General features: G+C 40.2%; 1 protein-coding gene across 3 annotated transcripts in view; it reads right to left on the reverse strand.

Annotated features, from left to right (window-relative positions):
* daam1 (dishevelled associated activator of morphogenesis 1) overlaps nucleotides 1–13,315 on the reverse strand; it is a 188,273-nt gene that overhangs the window by 6,112 nt on the left and 168,846 nt on the right. For all 3 annotated transcript variants that reach the window (XM_062968613.1, XM_062968612.1, XM_062968611.1), the window contains 6 exons: nucleotides 10,652–10,758; nucleotides 10,247–10,335; nucleotides 9,668–9,836; nucleotides 7,187–7,294; nucleotides 5,010–5,070; nucleotides 2,896–3,027 (listed from right to left, as the gene is read on the reverse strand). In XM_062968613.1, the coding sequence (XP_062824683.1) occupies nucleotides 2,896–3,027; nucleotides 5,010–5,070; nucleotides 7,187–7,294; nucleotides 9,668–9,836; nucleotides 10,247–10,335; nucleotides 10,652–10,758 (666 nt within the window). The remainder of the gene's footprint in view (nucleotides 1–2,895; nucleotides 3,028–5,009; nucleotides 5,071–7,186; nucleotides 7,295–9,667; nucleotides 9,837–10,246; nucleotides 10,336–10,651; nucleotides 10,759–13,315) is intronic.

The following is a 13,315-nucleotide window of genomic DNA, read 5'->3' on the forward strand; positions in this document are numbered from 1 at the left end:
CACAATGAACTAACCAACAACCTATGATATATACGTAACCCTATAACACAGAACCGATTAAACACTCCAGTACAAAGAAAACAAACTACCATTTAGCCAAGAGGAGAAGGCAGCAGGCAAAATAAATAGAAAGTCATTGGAGATTTCAGATGTGGAGGGTAATACATTTTTGGACCTCAAGGTTTATTAAGATAAATCTAAAGAAATTTCTGAAAGAAATATTAAAAATTAACAAGGTATTTTTAATTACAAAATGTGAGTCAAGCATTGAAAGGGTTAAGTGGATGCAATGAGAGTGAAGCTGTTTATCTGCATGAGAAAGAAACCCAACATGGAAGCAAAGGAGGAAGTATAAAGAACTTTATTTGTGTTATGGAAACCTAGTCCTTGTAAATAGTGCAACCATATTATTTTACTACAAAGAAAGGCCTCCTAAGGAAGATCTAAGGAAGGTCTGTGTGTTTTTGTTCTTTTTATCACTTTGGGCTGGGTTACGCTGCAGCTAACAAGTTACTCTACAATAAATTTATAGGGAGGGCCTTTTGTTAATAAGCCCACTCACCCAACAATTTCTTCCACTCATTAATCACTGCAAAACTGCCTACAAGGACTAAATCAAACACTCCATACAACACAAACAATATGAGTCCTATGTCGAGCCTATGATAATGGAGCTGGGTATTTGGGAGAACAGTATGAGATAAAGATCCACTGCAATACCCCAGACTAAAGACATTTTAAGTAAGTGTTTAAGAGCAGAAACAATGTCGTATGGGAACATTTTTAGATGGTCAAAAACTGCAGAGAGAAAAGGGCACTGTGAGACAATGGTAGATATAATTTGGATTTAGAGAAAAATGAAGATAGGAAATGAGCATAAAGAGAAAGGTGGGTGGATAACAGGTCTGGGGCTAAAATATAGAAACCCTTGTTGTTGGCCTTCCTTCTACTTTGTTCCAAACTTTGGAGACATCACCAATGAGACCCTTTGCTTTCTCCATAAACCCATTTCTTCTGCCAAACTGTCATGACTCCTTCTCATGAACCTCATTTTTCATTTCGAAGCAGTGGACCAAGTTACACTCCTGTTTTTGCTTATTATGCCTTTGATTATCTAGCTCTTTCTGTCTGTCTGTCTTTCTTTCTTTCTTTCTTTCTTTCTTTCTTTCTTTCTTTCTTTCTTTCTTTCTTTCTTTCTTTCTTTCTTTCTTTCTTTCTTTCTTTCTTTCCTATTAACTTAGGAGCAATAAAGCCAAACAGAGCTTGCTATTGCTGAGCAGAAGATATAAAACTCAAATACATGACACGGGAGAGGGGAAACTTGCACTTTCAACTTCTCTTTGAAGGTTTGCTCTTGTATGTTATTTATCGTTGCCATATGCTTACATATTAGAACCAAATGTGCAAGTGAAGCTTTAGGAAAAAAGGATTCTGTCCCCCGAATCCTTGTCCTATTGGAAGGGAATGATATCCGTCCAAGCAGGAAGTTTCTGAAAACCACCCTCATGTCCATATAACGTTTGTTTGATCTTTTTGTAAGCAACATCCCCAATTAAAAATCAAAGATGAAACAAGTGAATGATATGTGTATAGTCCTGTCATGCCCAAGAGAAGCAAACCAACAAAGACAGCCAACTCATGTGATCAAGGCTAACTTTGGTGTGTTGTCTCACTTTTGGTAGCTTTTTATGACAACTAGCTTGGATAGCATTTATTGAAAAACAAAGTAGACAAATTAACGTCTAAGTCACACACAAAAGGAGTAGATTTCCACCTGCTCAGCAGGAATATACATCCTCATCTCCCTCTGGATTCATCCATATTTGCTCCGAACTCTGTTTCAATCTATTTAACTTTTTATATCGTGTCAGAAGCAAATTGAGGCAAGTTGCTTCTGGTATGAGAGAATCAGTCATCTACAGAGACATTTCCAGGGGATGCCCAGACGTGTTACCATCCTGCTGAGAGGCTTCTCTCATGTCCGCGCATGGGAAGCTAGGCTGACAGACGGGAGCTCACCCCATCTCATGGATTCGAACTGCCAACCTTTTATGATGGTAATGTATTTAACTATGTTGTGCCCTGCCTCAATCTGTAACCAGAAGAGGGTAATAAATAATACTACTAATATTACTACTACTGGGATGCTGTGTGTTTTCCGGGCTGTATGGCCATGTTCCAGAAGCATTCTTTCCTGATGTTTCGCCCACATCTTTGGCAGGGATCCACAGAGGTTGTGAGGATGCCTGCCATAGATGTGGGTGAAATGTCAGGAGAGAATGCTTCTGGAACATGGCCATACCCAGAAAACTCATAGTAACCCAGTGATTCTGGTCATGAAAGCCTTCGACAATGATACTACTACTACTATTACTACTACTACTTATTCTTATTCTTATTATACCTCTGAGGAGCTCTAGAAATAATCACAGCTACCACTTGGGTCACTAAAAAGGTATTCTGAGCTAAAGTGTGCAAATTTAAAGTGCAACTATTCATACCAATAAGATTTTAGAGAAACTGAATCAAGCAAGGATTGAGGGAAGTCATACTCCCACTCTATTCTGCTCTGATCAGACCTCACCTGGAATAACCCTGTGCCAATTTTGGGCAACACAATTCAAGAAGGATATTGACAAGATGGAGTGTGTTTAGAGAAGGGTGACCAAAACAATATTGGTGGAAATGTTGAGGTGCGATCGCCACCATGGGATTATCACAGTGACTCTGAAAAGGCTGAGTGAGAACTTAACAGAGCAGCAACACTCATTCTCTTGGCTTCAGCTAAAAAACTGTAAAGTAACAATAAATCCCGTTCTACCCAAACTTGCAAGTAGAGCAAGAAAGTGGAAAGACCTGGAGCCACAGAGAGCTCCAATGAGTCTTCCTTCTCACCAGTTCTTTGGCTTCAGACAAAAGATCCTCCACGTCTGAGAAGCTGAAGCTGGCCACCGTGATGAACTGGCTGACGACAGACACAAACTTGTCTCCTGGGTGGGAAGGCTGGGTTTTCTGATACTCCAGTTCCTTTGGAAGAAAGAATTTGATTACGGTCATTGTTTAAGGAGGGGAATGAAAGCAGGGATAAACTCAAAGGATGGAGGAGGGTTTACTAAGCTGCTAAGGGCTCAAGTCCACCCTACGAAGTGATTTGAATCTGTGTGATTTTAACTGATGCTTTAATAATTGATGTTGTAATTGTCTGGATTTTAATTGTAATTGTTTATTTTGGAATTATGTGTTGTTGGCATCAAATTGTTGCCTGTTGTAAGGCCGCCCTGAGTCCCCTTCGGGGTGAAAATGACAGGGTACAAATGTGGTAAATAAATAAATATAACACTTTGATTCCACTGGAATTCGTGATTTGGTGAGGCTCAAGAAGGTGCTCTCTGACAGACAGTTCTCTATACTGCAAGTCCCAGGATTGCACAGGATAGAAATATGTCAATTAAAGTGGAATCGCAGCACTATAATTCTGTAGTGTGAAAGGGTCCAAGACTCACCCCACATAGTATTGATTAAGCATATCCTGATTAGCATTAGCTGTGCATGTTTGACATTAGTGCATCACGATGAACCATGGTTAAGCATGGGGAGATCTCTTTATAAAGAAATGGGGGAGGGACTATGCAATTCGACACCAATCCTTCCCCCTCATTAAATGCATTTTATCTTAAAAATTGTATGTAACTTTTATCAATCAATCAATTATTGAATCTCGCTTAAGAGCAATACGCACAATAATCAAAACACTTTCTGAAAAAAATGACAACACATGAGTACAAGAGAAAAGTACTTAAAACTGGCATAACCAGAATATAGTCACATATTTCCTATACTTCAACTCAGTCATTTACCTCATCCCAGGAGGAATGTGGGGTACAAATTCAAGAAATTAAAATAATAATATAAATTAATTAAAAAATGGAGAGTAGACAAGAAATCAGAAGACTAAGACAGGATACATCAGTAAATATACATCATTAAAAAGTAAAATTGGAATCATCCAAGCCAGAATATTTCTGATTTCTATTTATGGGTTCGAAAGCTGGACAAAAGGAAACAAACTCAGTTGAAATGTGGTAGTGGAGGCGAGTCCGATGGATACCATGGGCATCAAAATAAATAAGAGAACAAATTGAGTCTAGATTTCTTCCTGAATGACTAAACTGGGGGGGCTTTACTTTGGACCTATTATGAGATGATGTGACTTAATAGAAAAGACACTAGTAATATTCAGTAAATGACCGGTTCACTTTACGATTGCCGTAAGTTGGAAATCTTTTGAAGGCACACAACAACAACAAGAACAACAACATCAGAAAAGAGGAAGACCTTACTTTAGTGGAAGAAGTCAATCAACAGACCTATGGCCCTGGGTTTGCAAGTCCTGACCAAAGCTGCAAATAACATGTTTTTCTCGGAGGCCTCTCATTTATAGGGTCACTAGATGTCAAAGTTGACTTAATGGCAAATGGCAACAACTATGGCCAAAACCCTGCTGGAAATCGATATCCTTTGGGTTTTATTTGACAATGGCTCTTGGAGCAAGATCTTGGAGATATGTAACGTCAATCTATAGTCTTAAAGAGACCAAAACTTAATTCTTTCTAAACTTTTAAGAAAAAACTCAATGCTTTAAATCAAGCCTAAAGGATTTTTTGCCAAGCTCTGCTCACAGGGATCAATGCCCCTTGAACTTCCAAAAGTGTAAATATTACATCTGCATCCACTCTGTCCGTCTATTCCAAATAAACCTTTTCTTATTTTAAGTACACATGATCAAAGACCTGTGGGTCATTAAGAGTTCTCTAAAACTGTCGTAAGGCATAATGAGATGCAGGTCAGGAAGGAAAACAAAAAAGGAAAGAAACTGGCCTCTAGGAAGAGAGATAAAAGGGCCTTCCGCCAGCATTTCCCTTCTTTTCCTCTCTGAGGACGGATGCTACAGGGCTGCTCCTTGAAGTCGCAGCAGGGGACCATTAAGCGGGTAAACAATGCTTACTTACCGTCTCCACAGCCCTCAGGCCGCTCCTCAAAGTGCCAATTTCTTTTTCCAGCTCCGTCATGCTGCCAGGGGGAAAGGGGAAAGGGAAGCATGTTAATTTGCCAAGGCTCTAAAGCCCTCTTGGGCTCCTCTTACTGCCAAACGCTTTCAGACTAATGCTGAGTACGGCTATGAAGCCCATGACAATAGGTGCACATCGCTCTAAAGAGGCAATTGCACTATTCAGAGATAGGGAAAGTTACTTTAAAAAAACAAAAAACAACTCCGAGAATCCCCCAGGGAGCACAGGCAGTATGTTTTCAATCATCATCTTCATCATCATCATTTATATCCCGCCTTTTGCCCCATAGGGATTCAATGCGGCTAGCAACCACACAATCCAACAAAAATGTAAAATGAAATCCATATAATTTTTAAAATGAATCACAACTAAATATTAGTGCATGGATATAAAGTTAAAATATAATTAAAATTATCCTCCCTACCATCCCACCCACAACCTCCTTGCCTGGATTGAGTCTTGGCTTATGGATGTTAAGTCTAAATTCCTAACAATTTTAAACAGTTGATTGGATTAGTGTTTGTAATCCAATTGATTTTTTACTAAAAATAGTGCAGGAAGTCACTGAATTATAGAATATGTAAGTCGGAACAGGAACTTTTTTTAAGGGTAGCTCTGGAGATAGATAGTTAGAGCCGTAGCCAGAGGGGAGGGAGGATTAAAGGTTCACACCCCCCCCTAAAAAATGTGTTAGGCTAAAAAAAACCCTGGTTTACTCATAAATTGGCTAACCAGTTAAAATTCATGAGTAAACCTGTTTTTTTTTAAACCTGACACATACTGGGTGGGAGTTTGAATCCTTAGCCCCTCTGGCTATGGCCCTGTATGTATGTATGTATGAATGTGTATGTGTATATATAAACAGTAATGGTTTTCCTCTGACATTCAGTCTAGTCATGTCCAACTCTGGGGGTTGAAGAGCCAACATTGTTCGTAGACACCTCCAAGGTCATGTGGTCGGCATGGAGCGTCATTACCCTCCCGCCGGAATGGTACCTATTGATACACTCACATTTGCATGTTTTCGAACTGCTAGGTTGGCAAAAGCTGGGGCTTACAGCGGGAGCTCCCCCTGCTCCCTGGATTCGAACCACCAACGTTTCTGTTCAGCAGCTCCGTGGTTTAACCCGCTGCACCACCGGGTCCTCCGCGTGTGTGTATGTGTGTGTGTATGTATGTATGTATGTATGTGTGTATGTATACACACACACACACACATACAGTAGAGTCTCACTTATCCAACGTTCTGGATTATCCAATGCATTTTTGTAGTCAATATTTTCAATGTTTTCAATATATCATGATATTTTGGTGCTAAATTCGTAAATACAGTAATTACTACATAACATTGCTATGTATTGAACTACTTTTTTCTGTCAAATTTGTTGTAAAACATGATGTTTTGGTGCTTAATTTATAAAATCATAACCTAATTTGATGTTTAATAGGCTTTTCCTTAATCCCTCCTTATTATCCAACATATTTGCTTATCCAACATTCTACTGGCCCGTTTATGTTGGATAAGTGAGACTCTACTGTGTGTGTGTGTGTGTGTGTGTGTATGTATGTATGTATGTATATATTAATACCCTTGTGGTGTTTGTTTTGCTGTCTGTACCCGTTTGGAAGATTTCACTCCACTTTCTGTCCCTGTGATAATTGGATTTTGAAAAAAAATTGTCTTTTTATGGAAATAAGGATTGATATAAAGCTTGGGCGGAGACCCCTTTTCCCCATGATAATAACTCTTCCAGGAGTGGATTTCCCTTTTGTGTGGTAGATTTCTCTCACTTCTTGTGATCTCAGCCCCATCCTTAACTAGGAGTCATTTGTAAGTTGGATGATGGTAACTTAGGGACTGCCTGTATTAGAGTTGGAAGGGGTCTCATGGCCTATTAATCCCTCCCCATTCTGCTCAATACAGGATGTCCAGTTAAAGCATTTGCTACAAAGAGCTGCCAAGCCTCTTTTTCAAAACATCTAGAGAAGGAGAAACCAAAGACCTCTCTAGGCTATGTCACTCTATTCTTTGCTCTGAAAAAACTTCCTGTTATATAGCAGTTCACAAACATAACTAAACGAGCAAGCGAACGAATGGATGTGAGTCCGGCACTTACTTTACTTTGGCAGCCCCAGGGATATCCTTCAGCTCTTCATGCAGGTTGAGCACGTTGGGGTATTTCTTTTCCACAATGGTGATGAGATAGTGCAACAAGGTGATGTTCCTTTGGGAAAAATGAACATCAGGGAAAAGCAAGTTAAGTATGGTTGTCATAAACCTTTGGATGATTTTCCTAATTCAGAAGCAAAAGCACAGGATCCTGAATAAAGCAACAGGCTTCTGAAAAGCTATCCTGAATCAACTGAGAATCATAGAACCAGAGTTGGAAGAGAGTTTTGTTAGATACTAGTCATGGGTGGTGGTTCACGGGTGAGAATGGGGAGGTGGTGGGACTGGGGAAATATTATGTCCTTTAAATTAGTTATGTCTGTTTCACAGCCCACAGAATAATAGAATTATAGAGTTGGAAGAGACCTTGTGGCCCATTCAATTCAACCCCCCGACAAGAAGCAGGAAAATCACATTCAAAGCAGATGGCCATCCAACCTCTGTTTAAAAGCCTCCAAAGAAGGAGCCTCCACCACACTCAGCGGCAGAGAGTTCCACTGCTGAACAACTCTCATAGTTAGGAAGTTCTTCCTGATGTTCAGGTGGAATCTCCTTTCCTTTAGTTTGAAGCCATTGTTCCGTGTCCTAGTCTCCAGGGAAGCAGAAAACAAGCTTGCTCTCTCCTCCCTATGACTTCCCCTCAAATATTTATACATGGCCCTCATCATGTCTCCTCTCAGCCTTCTCTTCTGCAGGCTAAACATGCCCAGCTCTTTAAGCCACTCCTCATAGGGCTTGTTCTCCAGACCCTTGATCATTTTAGTTGCTCTCCTCTGGACACATTCTAGCTTGTCAACATCTCCCTTCAATTGTGGTGCCCAGAATTGGACACAGTGTGATTCCTGGTGTGGTCTGACCAAGGCAGAACAGAGAGGTAGCACGACTTCCCTGGATCTAGACACTAGACTCCTATTGATGCAGGCTAAAATCCCATTGGCATTTTTAGCTGCCGCATGACATTGTTAGCTCATGTTTAACTTGTTGTCCATGAGGACTCCAAGATCTTTTTCACACGTACTGCTGTCGAGCCAGGTGTCCTCCCTATTGTGTATCTTTGCATTTCATTTTTTCTGCCTGAGTGGAGTACAGTAGAGTCTTGATTATCCAACCTTCGCTTATCCAACATTCTGGATTATCCAATGCAGTCTGCCTCCCACCCGGATCCACAGCTGTTTCTCTAGGCAGCAAGGACCGAACTTTTTACGGATTTAACTTCTGACAATGTTGTTGCTGTAAGTTCATTTTATGCAATTCTAGCTTTATTTGTAGTCAATTTGTTAGTGGCCAATGTTTTTGTAGTCAATGTTTTCAATACATTGCGAAGTTTTGGTGCCAAATTTGTAAATACAGTAATTACTACATAACGTTACCATGTATTAAACTGCTTTTTCTGTCGACTTGTCCTAAACCATGATGTTTTGGTGCTTAATTTGTAAAATCATAACATAATTTAACGTTCAATAGGCTTTTCCTTCATCCCTCATTATCCAACATTTTCGATTATTCAACTTTCTGCCGGCCCGTTTAAGTTGGATAAGCGAGACTCTACTGTATCATGCATTTGTCCCTGTTGAACCTCATTTTGTTAGTTTTGGCCAATCATCTCACTAATCTGTTAAGATCGTTTTGAATTCTGCTCCTTTCTTCTGGAGTATTAGCTATCCCTCCCAATTTGGTGTCGCCTGCAAACTTGATGATCATGCCTTCTTGATGAGCTCAATTATTGAATTTTGAAGATTGTATTTTTTTCATATACTACAAAATTGTTATTATCATTTTTAATCTTTAAATCTCAGAGCAGGTTCACTGTCCCACCAGCCAATACTGACATGTAGTAAATAGAAAAGAAAGAAGAAGAAGTACATCTTTTGTGAAACAGCCTGCGTTATGGCAAGAAGAGCCAGCCTGGTGTAGTGATTTGAACCTCGGACTATGATTGTGGGAGGCAAGGGTTCGAATCCCTGCTCAGCCATGGAAACCTACTGGGTGACTTTGGGCAAGTCACACTCTCTCAGACTCACAGGATGGCAAGAGTAAACCATCCCAGAAGAAACCTTGCTTTAAAACCCCACCCCTCTGTATGCTGGAGGGTTGTCATAAGATGAGGAAGGATTAAAGTACACAGAAGAGTGAGAGTGGGAACAAAGACCACATTAGCTTTTTCTGCTAGGGGGACCACAATGGTGCAAGAAATGATAAAGCTTCAGTTAAAGACACCTTTTCCCCTTGAGAACTCCTTAAGGCTTGGACTTCCCTTCTGAGGGGTAGATTTCTCTCACTTTCTGTTGTCTCAACTATGAGTCGTTTGTAAGTCAGATGCTTGTAACCCGTGGACAGCCTGTAATCATATCTTGAAAAACCCCAGATTTTTCTCAAAGTGGAAAAGGGACCCAACCCAAACTCCTATCTTCAGGTGGAAGGCACTCACTTGTCGATGCTGGATTTGGTGTCTGCGATCTTGTTCAGACTAGAGATTTTGAACCCGTAGGCGTTGCCCCGCTGGCCCTTGTTCATGTAGTTGCCAAAGGCCAAAACCACTTCCAGCAGTTGCTTCAGGCTCTTGCTCTGGAACACTTCTGTGGAAGCGGTGCGGATTGCTATGGAGGGCAAGAAGAAAGATGTTTTTCAGACATTGGAATAATTTGATATGGGATACAAGTCTGAACATAACATTCATTCATGTTCCATATATACCACATTCACATAGCACAAAGGAAATGTTATACACAGTATTTTTAATAATTTTGTGCCTAAAACAAAGTTGATGTATACACTGAGCAATCAGAAAGTAAAATTACCAGAGTCTCAGTCACTCATGTGGACAATTTTGGACTTTCAAATAGAAAACACTCAACCTGCATTAGCAGTTTCCAAAATGAAGCTGCAGCAGTGACAGACAAAAGCGAACTTATGGGGGAGGCACCAGTCAGTTCTAGAACATAGTTTCTCCAGACGTACAGACCAAACTCTTGCTTGTAAGTCACAGAGACCCACATGAAGAACTTACCTTCCACTTTAGGTTTAACTTCAGCAACTCTCTCAGCAAACTTCTTCTTGAAATACAAAGACTGCAGTCTCTGCTGGTAATGGTTTATCCTGCAGTAGAGCAGAGAAAGAGGTACATTAGGAGGGACAGCTCGTAAAACATTTCAGTCTTGGCAGGCCGGCCAATGGCTCTCTCATTCCTTCCAAATAGCAGGGGGTTGGACTAGATGGCCCATGTGGTCTCTTCCAACTCTACTATTCTATGATTCTATGATTCTATGTTGGACTATAATTCCTAGAACTAATAATGGCTGATTTGCCTATTTCAACAAGGTTGCACCTTTCCACATTGTATTATTAGATACACAACAAGATTAGTACACAGCAAACAAGACCACTATGCTGGATAAAGTGCTGCTCCAATCACCTGCTCATTTCGAAGAGGAACCTGTCAGCCTTAGCCATCCGGTCCAGTTCATGCTTGTGCTCCTCCAGGAGGTCAATGTCCGCTTTTTCAGGAACAAATTTCAAAAGCTAAAAAAGGAAACACAAGACACACTTTTAAAGATCTGTTTGCCCTCCACATGAGTTCTAGCTCCTTCCTCAAATGAGAGAAACACAACCATGAAGACACCTTGAGATCTTGTAACATAGCATCCTTCAACCCAGCATGAACCCAGTGAGATCGGGATTCAAATCCCTCTGTTATAGACACTGAATTAAATCTCTTAACATCCCTTTAAGAGAGTCTGTTTTAAAACCAGAGAGGTAGAGTTGAGCCATCTGAATTCTACAGGTCCTCTTTTGTTCATGTACTCGTAATAATTTTTATACACTTGAAATAAATCTTTTGTTACTATAAATGCATCTTGCCAGGAAGAGTGTGAATCATGCAGGAAATCTGAACCAGAGACAGAAAATATATCCTTGCAGTAAATGTCTGTTCCAGAGCTTGGAAAGGGATTGTTTTGATCGTAACTTGACCATTGGAGAACCCAGCAATTGCCCTCTTTATTGTTGTTCAATCTGCAAGGGAAAAATCATGATTGTGTATCTCTGCATGACAGAATTGGACTTGACTGGATAGTCCTTGTGGTCTTTTTCAACAAGAATAATTTTATGATTTCAGGATTTGATTGCTAAGGCTTTTGAAACCGTGTTGTTCTGTTGTTTTTTCTTTGTTTGTTTATTCTAATGATCCAAATGCAATGAATTTGTTTTCAAATTGGATTTTTTTTGTGTCAGGAGCGACTTGAGAAACTGCAAGTCGCTTCTGGTGTGAGAGAATTGGCTGTCTGCAAGGACATTGCCCAGGGGACACCTGGATGTTTGATATTTTACCATCCTGTGGGAGGCTTCTCTCATGTCCCCACATGGGAAGCTGGAGCTGACAGAGGGAGCTCACTTGCTCTTACTGGATTTGAACCGCCAACCTGTCGGTCAGCACAAGGGTTTAACCCATTCCGCCACCAGGGGCTCCTTTAAATTGGGTAATTTAACTGCATTTTACTATCGGTGTAGTACCATCTACAATGATGCAACAATAATCATCAAGATAGGATCCTCTACAATGGTGTATTTTACATAGCTTTCCTTATACTTCTCTATGTACCAGAGGCACTAAGAAACACTGTTAGGAATTGTAAAGATAGTAATGGAATACCAGGAAGCATATCTTGATAAACACTGCTCTATACCAATGTGCATTGGCACTCCACATACCATGTATATCAGTCCCAATACATTTTGGTCATTTATTTCACAGGCTTACCTAGGTAATAATGCAACAGACACTCTTTACTGCACAGAGACATTACAGAACTGCCCAGGTCAAATCGATACAGACATAAATTGCCTTATAAAGACCTAAGACCCCAACAAGATAATAACTTTGCAGGTGTTTCAGCTGTATATGTTCCAATTTTTGCAATTTGCCTTGAGTCCCAGTGTTGCAGGAAAAAGCAGAATAGAAGGCCATGCTGTCTGGACATTCTGGAAGGTACAATCCAATTTTGTGGCTGCCACAAACTATGTTTAATTGGTTGAGACTCTGTGAGATATTTATTGAAAAACTATAAAAGAATAGGCTGCGGGATGTCCCAAAGAAAAAGGTTTTCAGTTTAATAAACTGTTTTCATGTTTTTGCGATAGAACCAATTAGGAAATGACACTTATAACTCAGAAACAAAAATCATGTTACATGGTGTTATTTGAAACTAAATGAACTGCTGTTGTTTCAGGAAAGCAAATTTAATCACTTGTTAGGGTGTGGTGATATTGCCTAGCATACCTTTCCACTGATAAGCCAAACTCTTCTGCTGTGAGCTGAAGCACTGCTTTTATCACCTCCCAGGCCCAATCTCAGACTCAAGTCAAAAAGAGGCATTAGTTCATACTGAAGAGAAAACAGACCTCTTCCCTCCCAAAACATTCCTTGATGACAATGGCAGTTCAGGAGCCGGCAGGTCAAAATCGTATAGACTTCCCTTCTAGTCCCACCATGCCACAGTTGGATTGGAGTATCGAGAGATTACTGTAGAAAAATACCCTCTCTAGAAATTTGCCAGGTCCTCAAAGCAACTCTTTAATAATTTCCAGGAGAATACACCATAGAATCACCTTGGGCTGTGTTATGGGGGTTCTGAAACTTTTCCACACAAGCTCCCTTTCGGTTTAAGAAATTTTTACTTCACCCCAAGGTGTATAAAATAGGTATAAAAGCCAAACATTGACTGATAATAAGTCAGTATTTGCAAGGCTTGCTAAATAAATTGATTGTCCTTTTTATGAAGTACAGCTGAAGCATCTTCTGCAACGTCTACTGTAAACACTGCACAACAGATTGATGTAATGGTCTTAAACAGCCACTAGGTGACATTCAGAATTTTTTTTGTGACCCCAACATTGAGCTATTTGGGGTTGGGACCCACAGTTTAAGAAGTAGGGACCTAGGTCCCATCTACACTGTCATATAATGCAGTTTGAATAGTATTTTATTTATTTATTTGCTATTTTTCTACCCGGCTCTTCTCACCGCAAAGGGGACTCAGAACAGCTGGTCAGTGTAGACCAGGGGTCCCCAAACTTTTTA

This window comes from Anolis carolinensis, chromosome 1, assembly GCF_035594765.1.
Source record: "Anolis carolinensis isolate JA03-04 chromosome 1, rAnoCar3.1.pri, whole genome shotgun sequence".
In the NCBI taxonomy this organism is placed as follows: domain Eukaryota; kingdom Metazoa; phylum Chordata; class Lepidosauria; order Squamata; family Dactyloidae; genus Anolis; species Anolis carolinensis.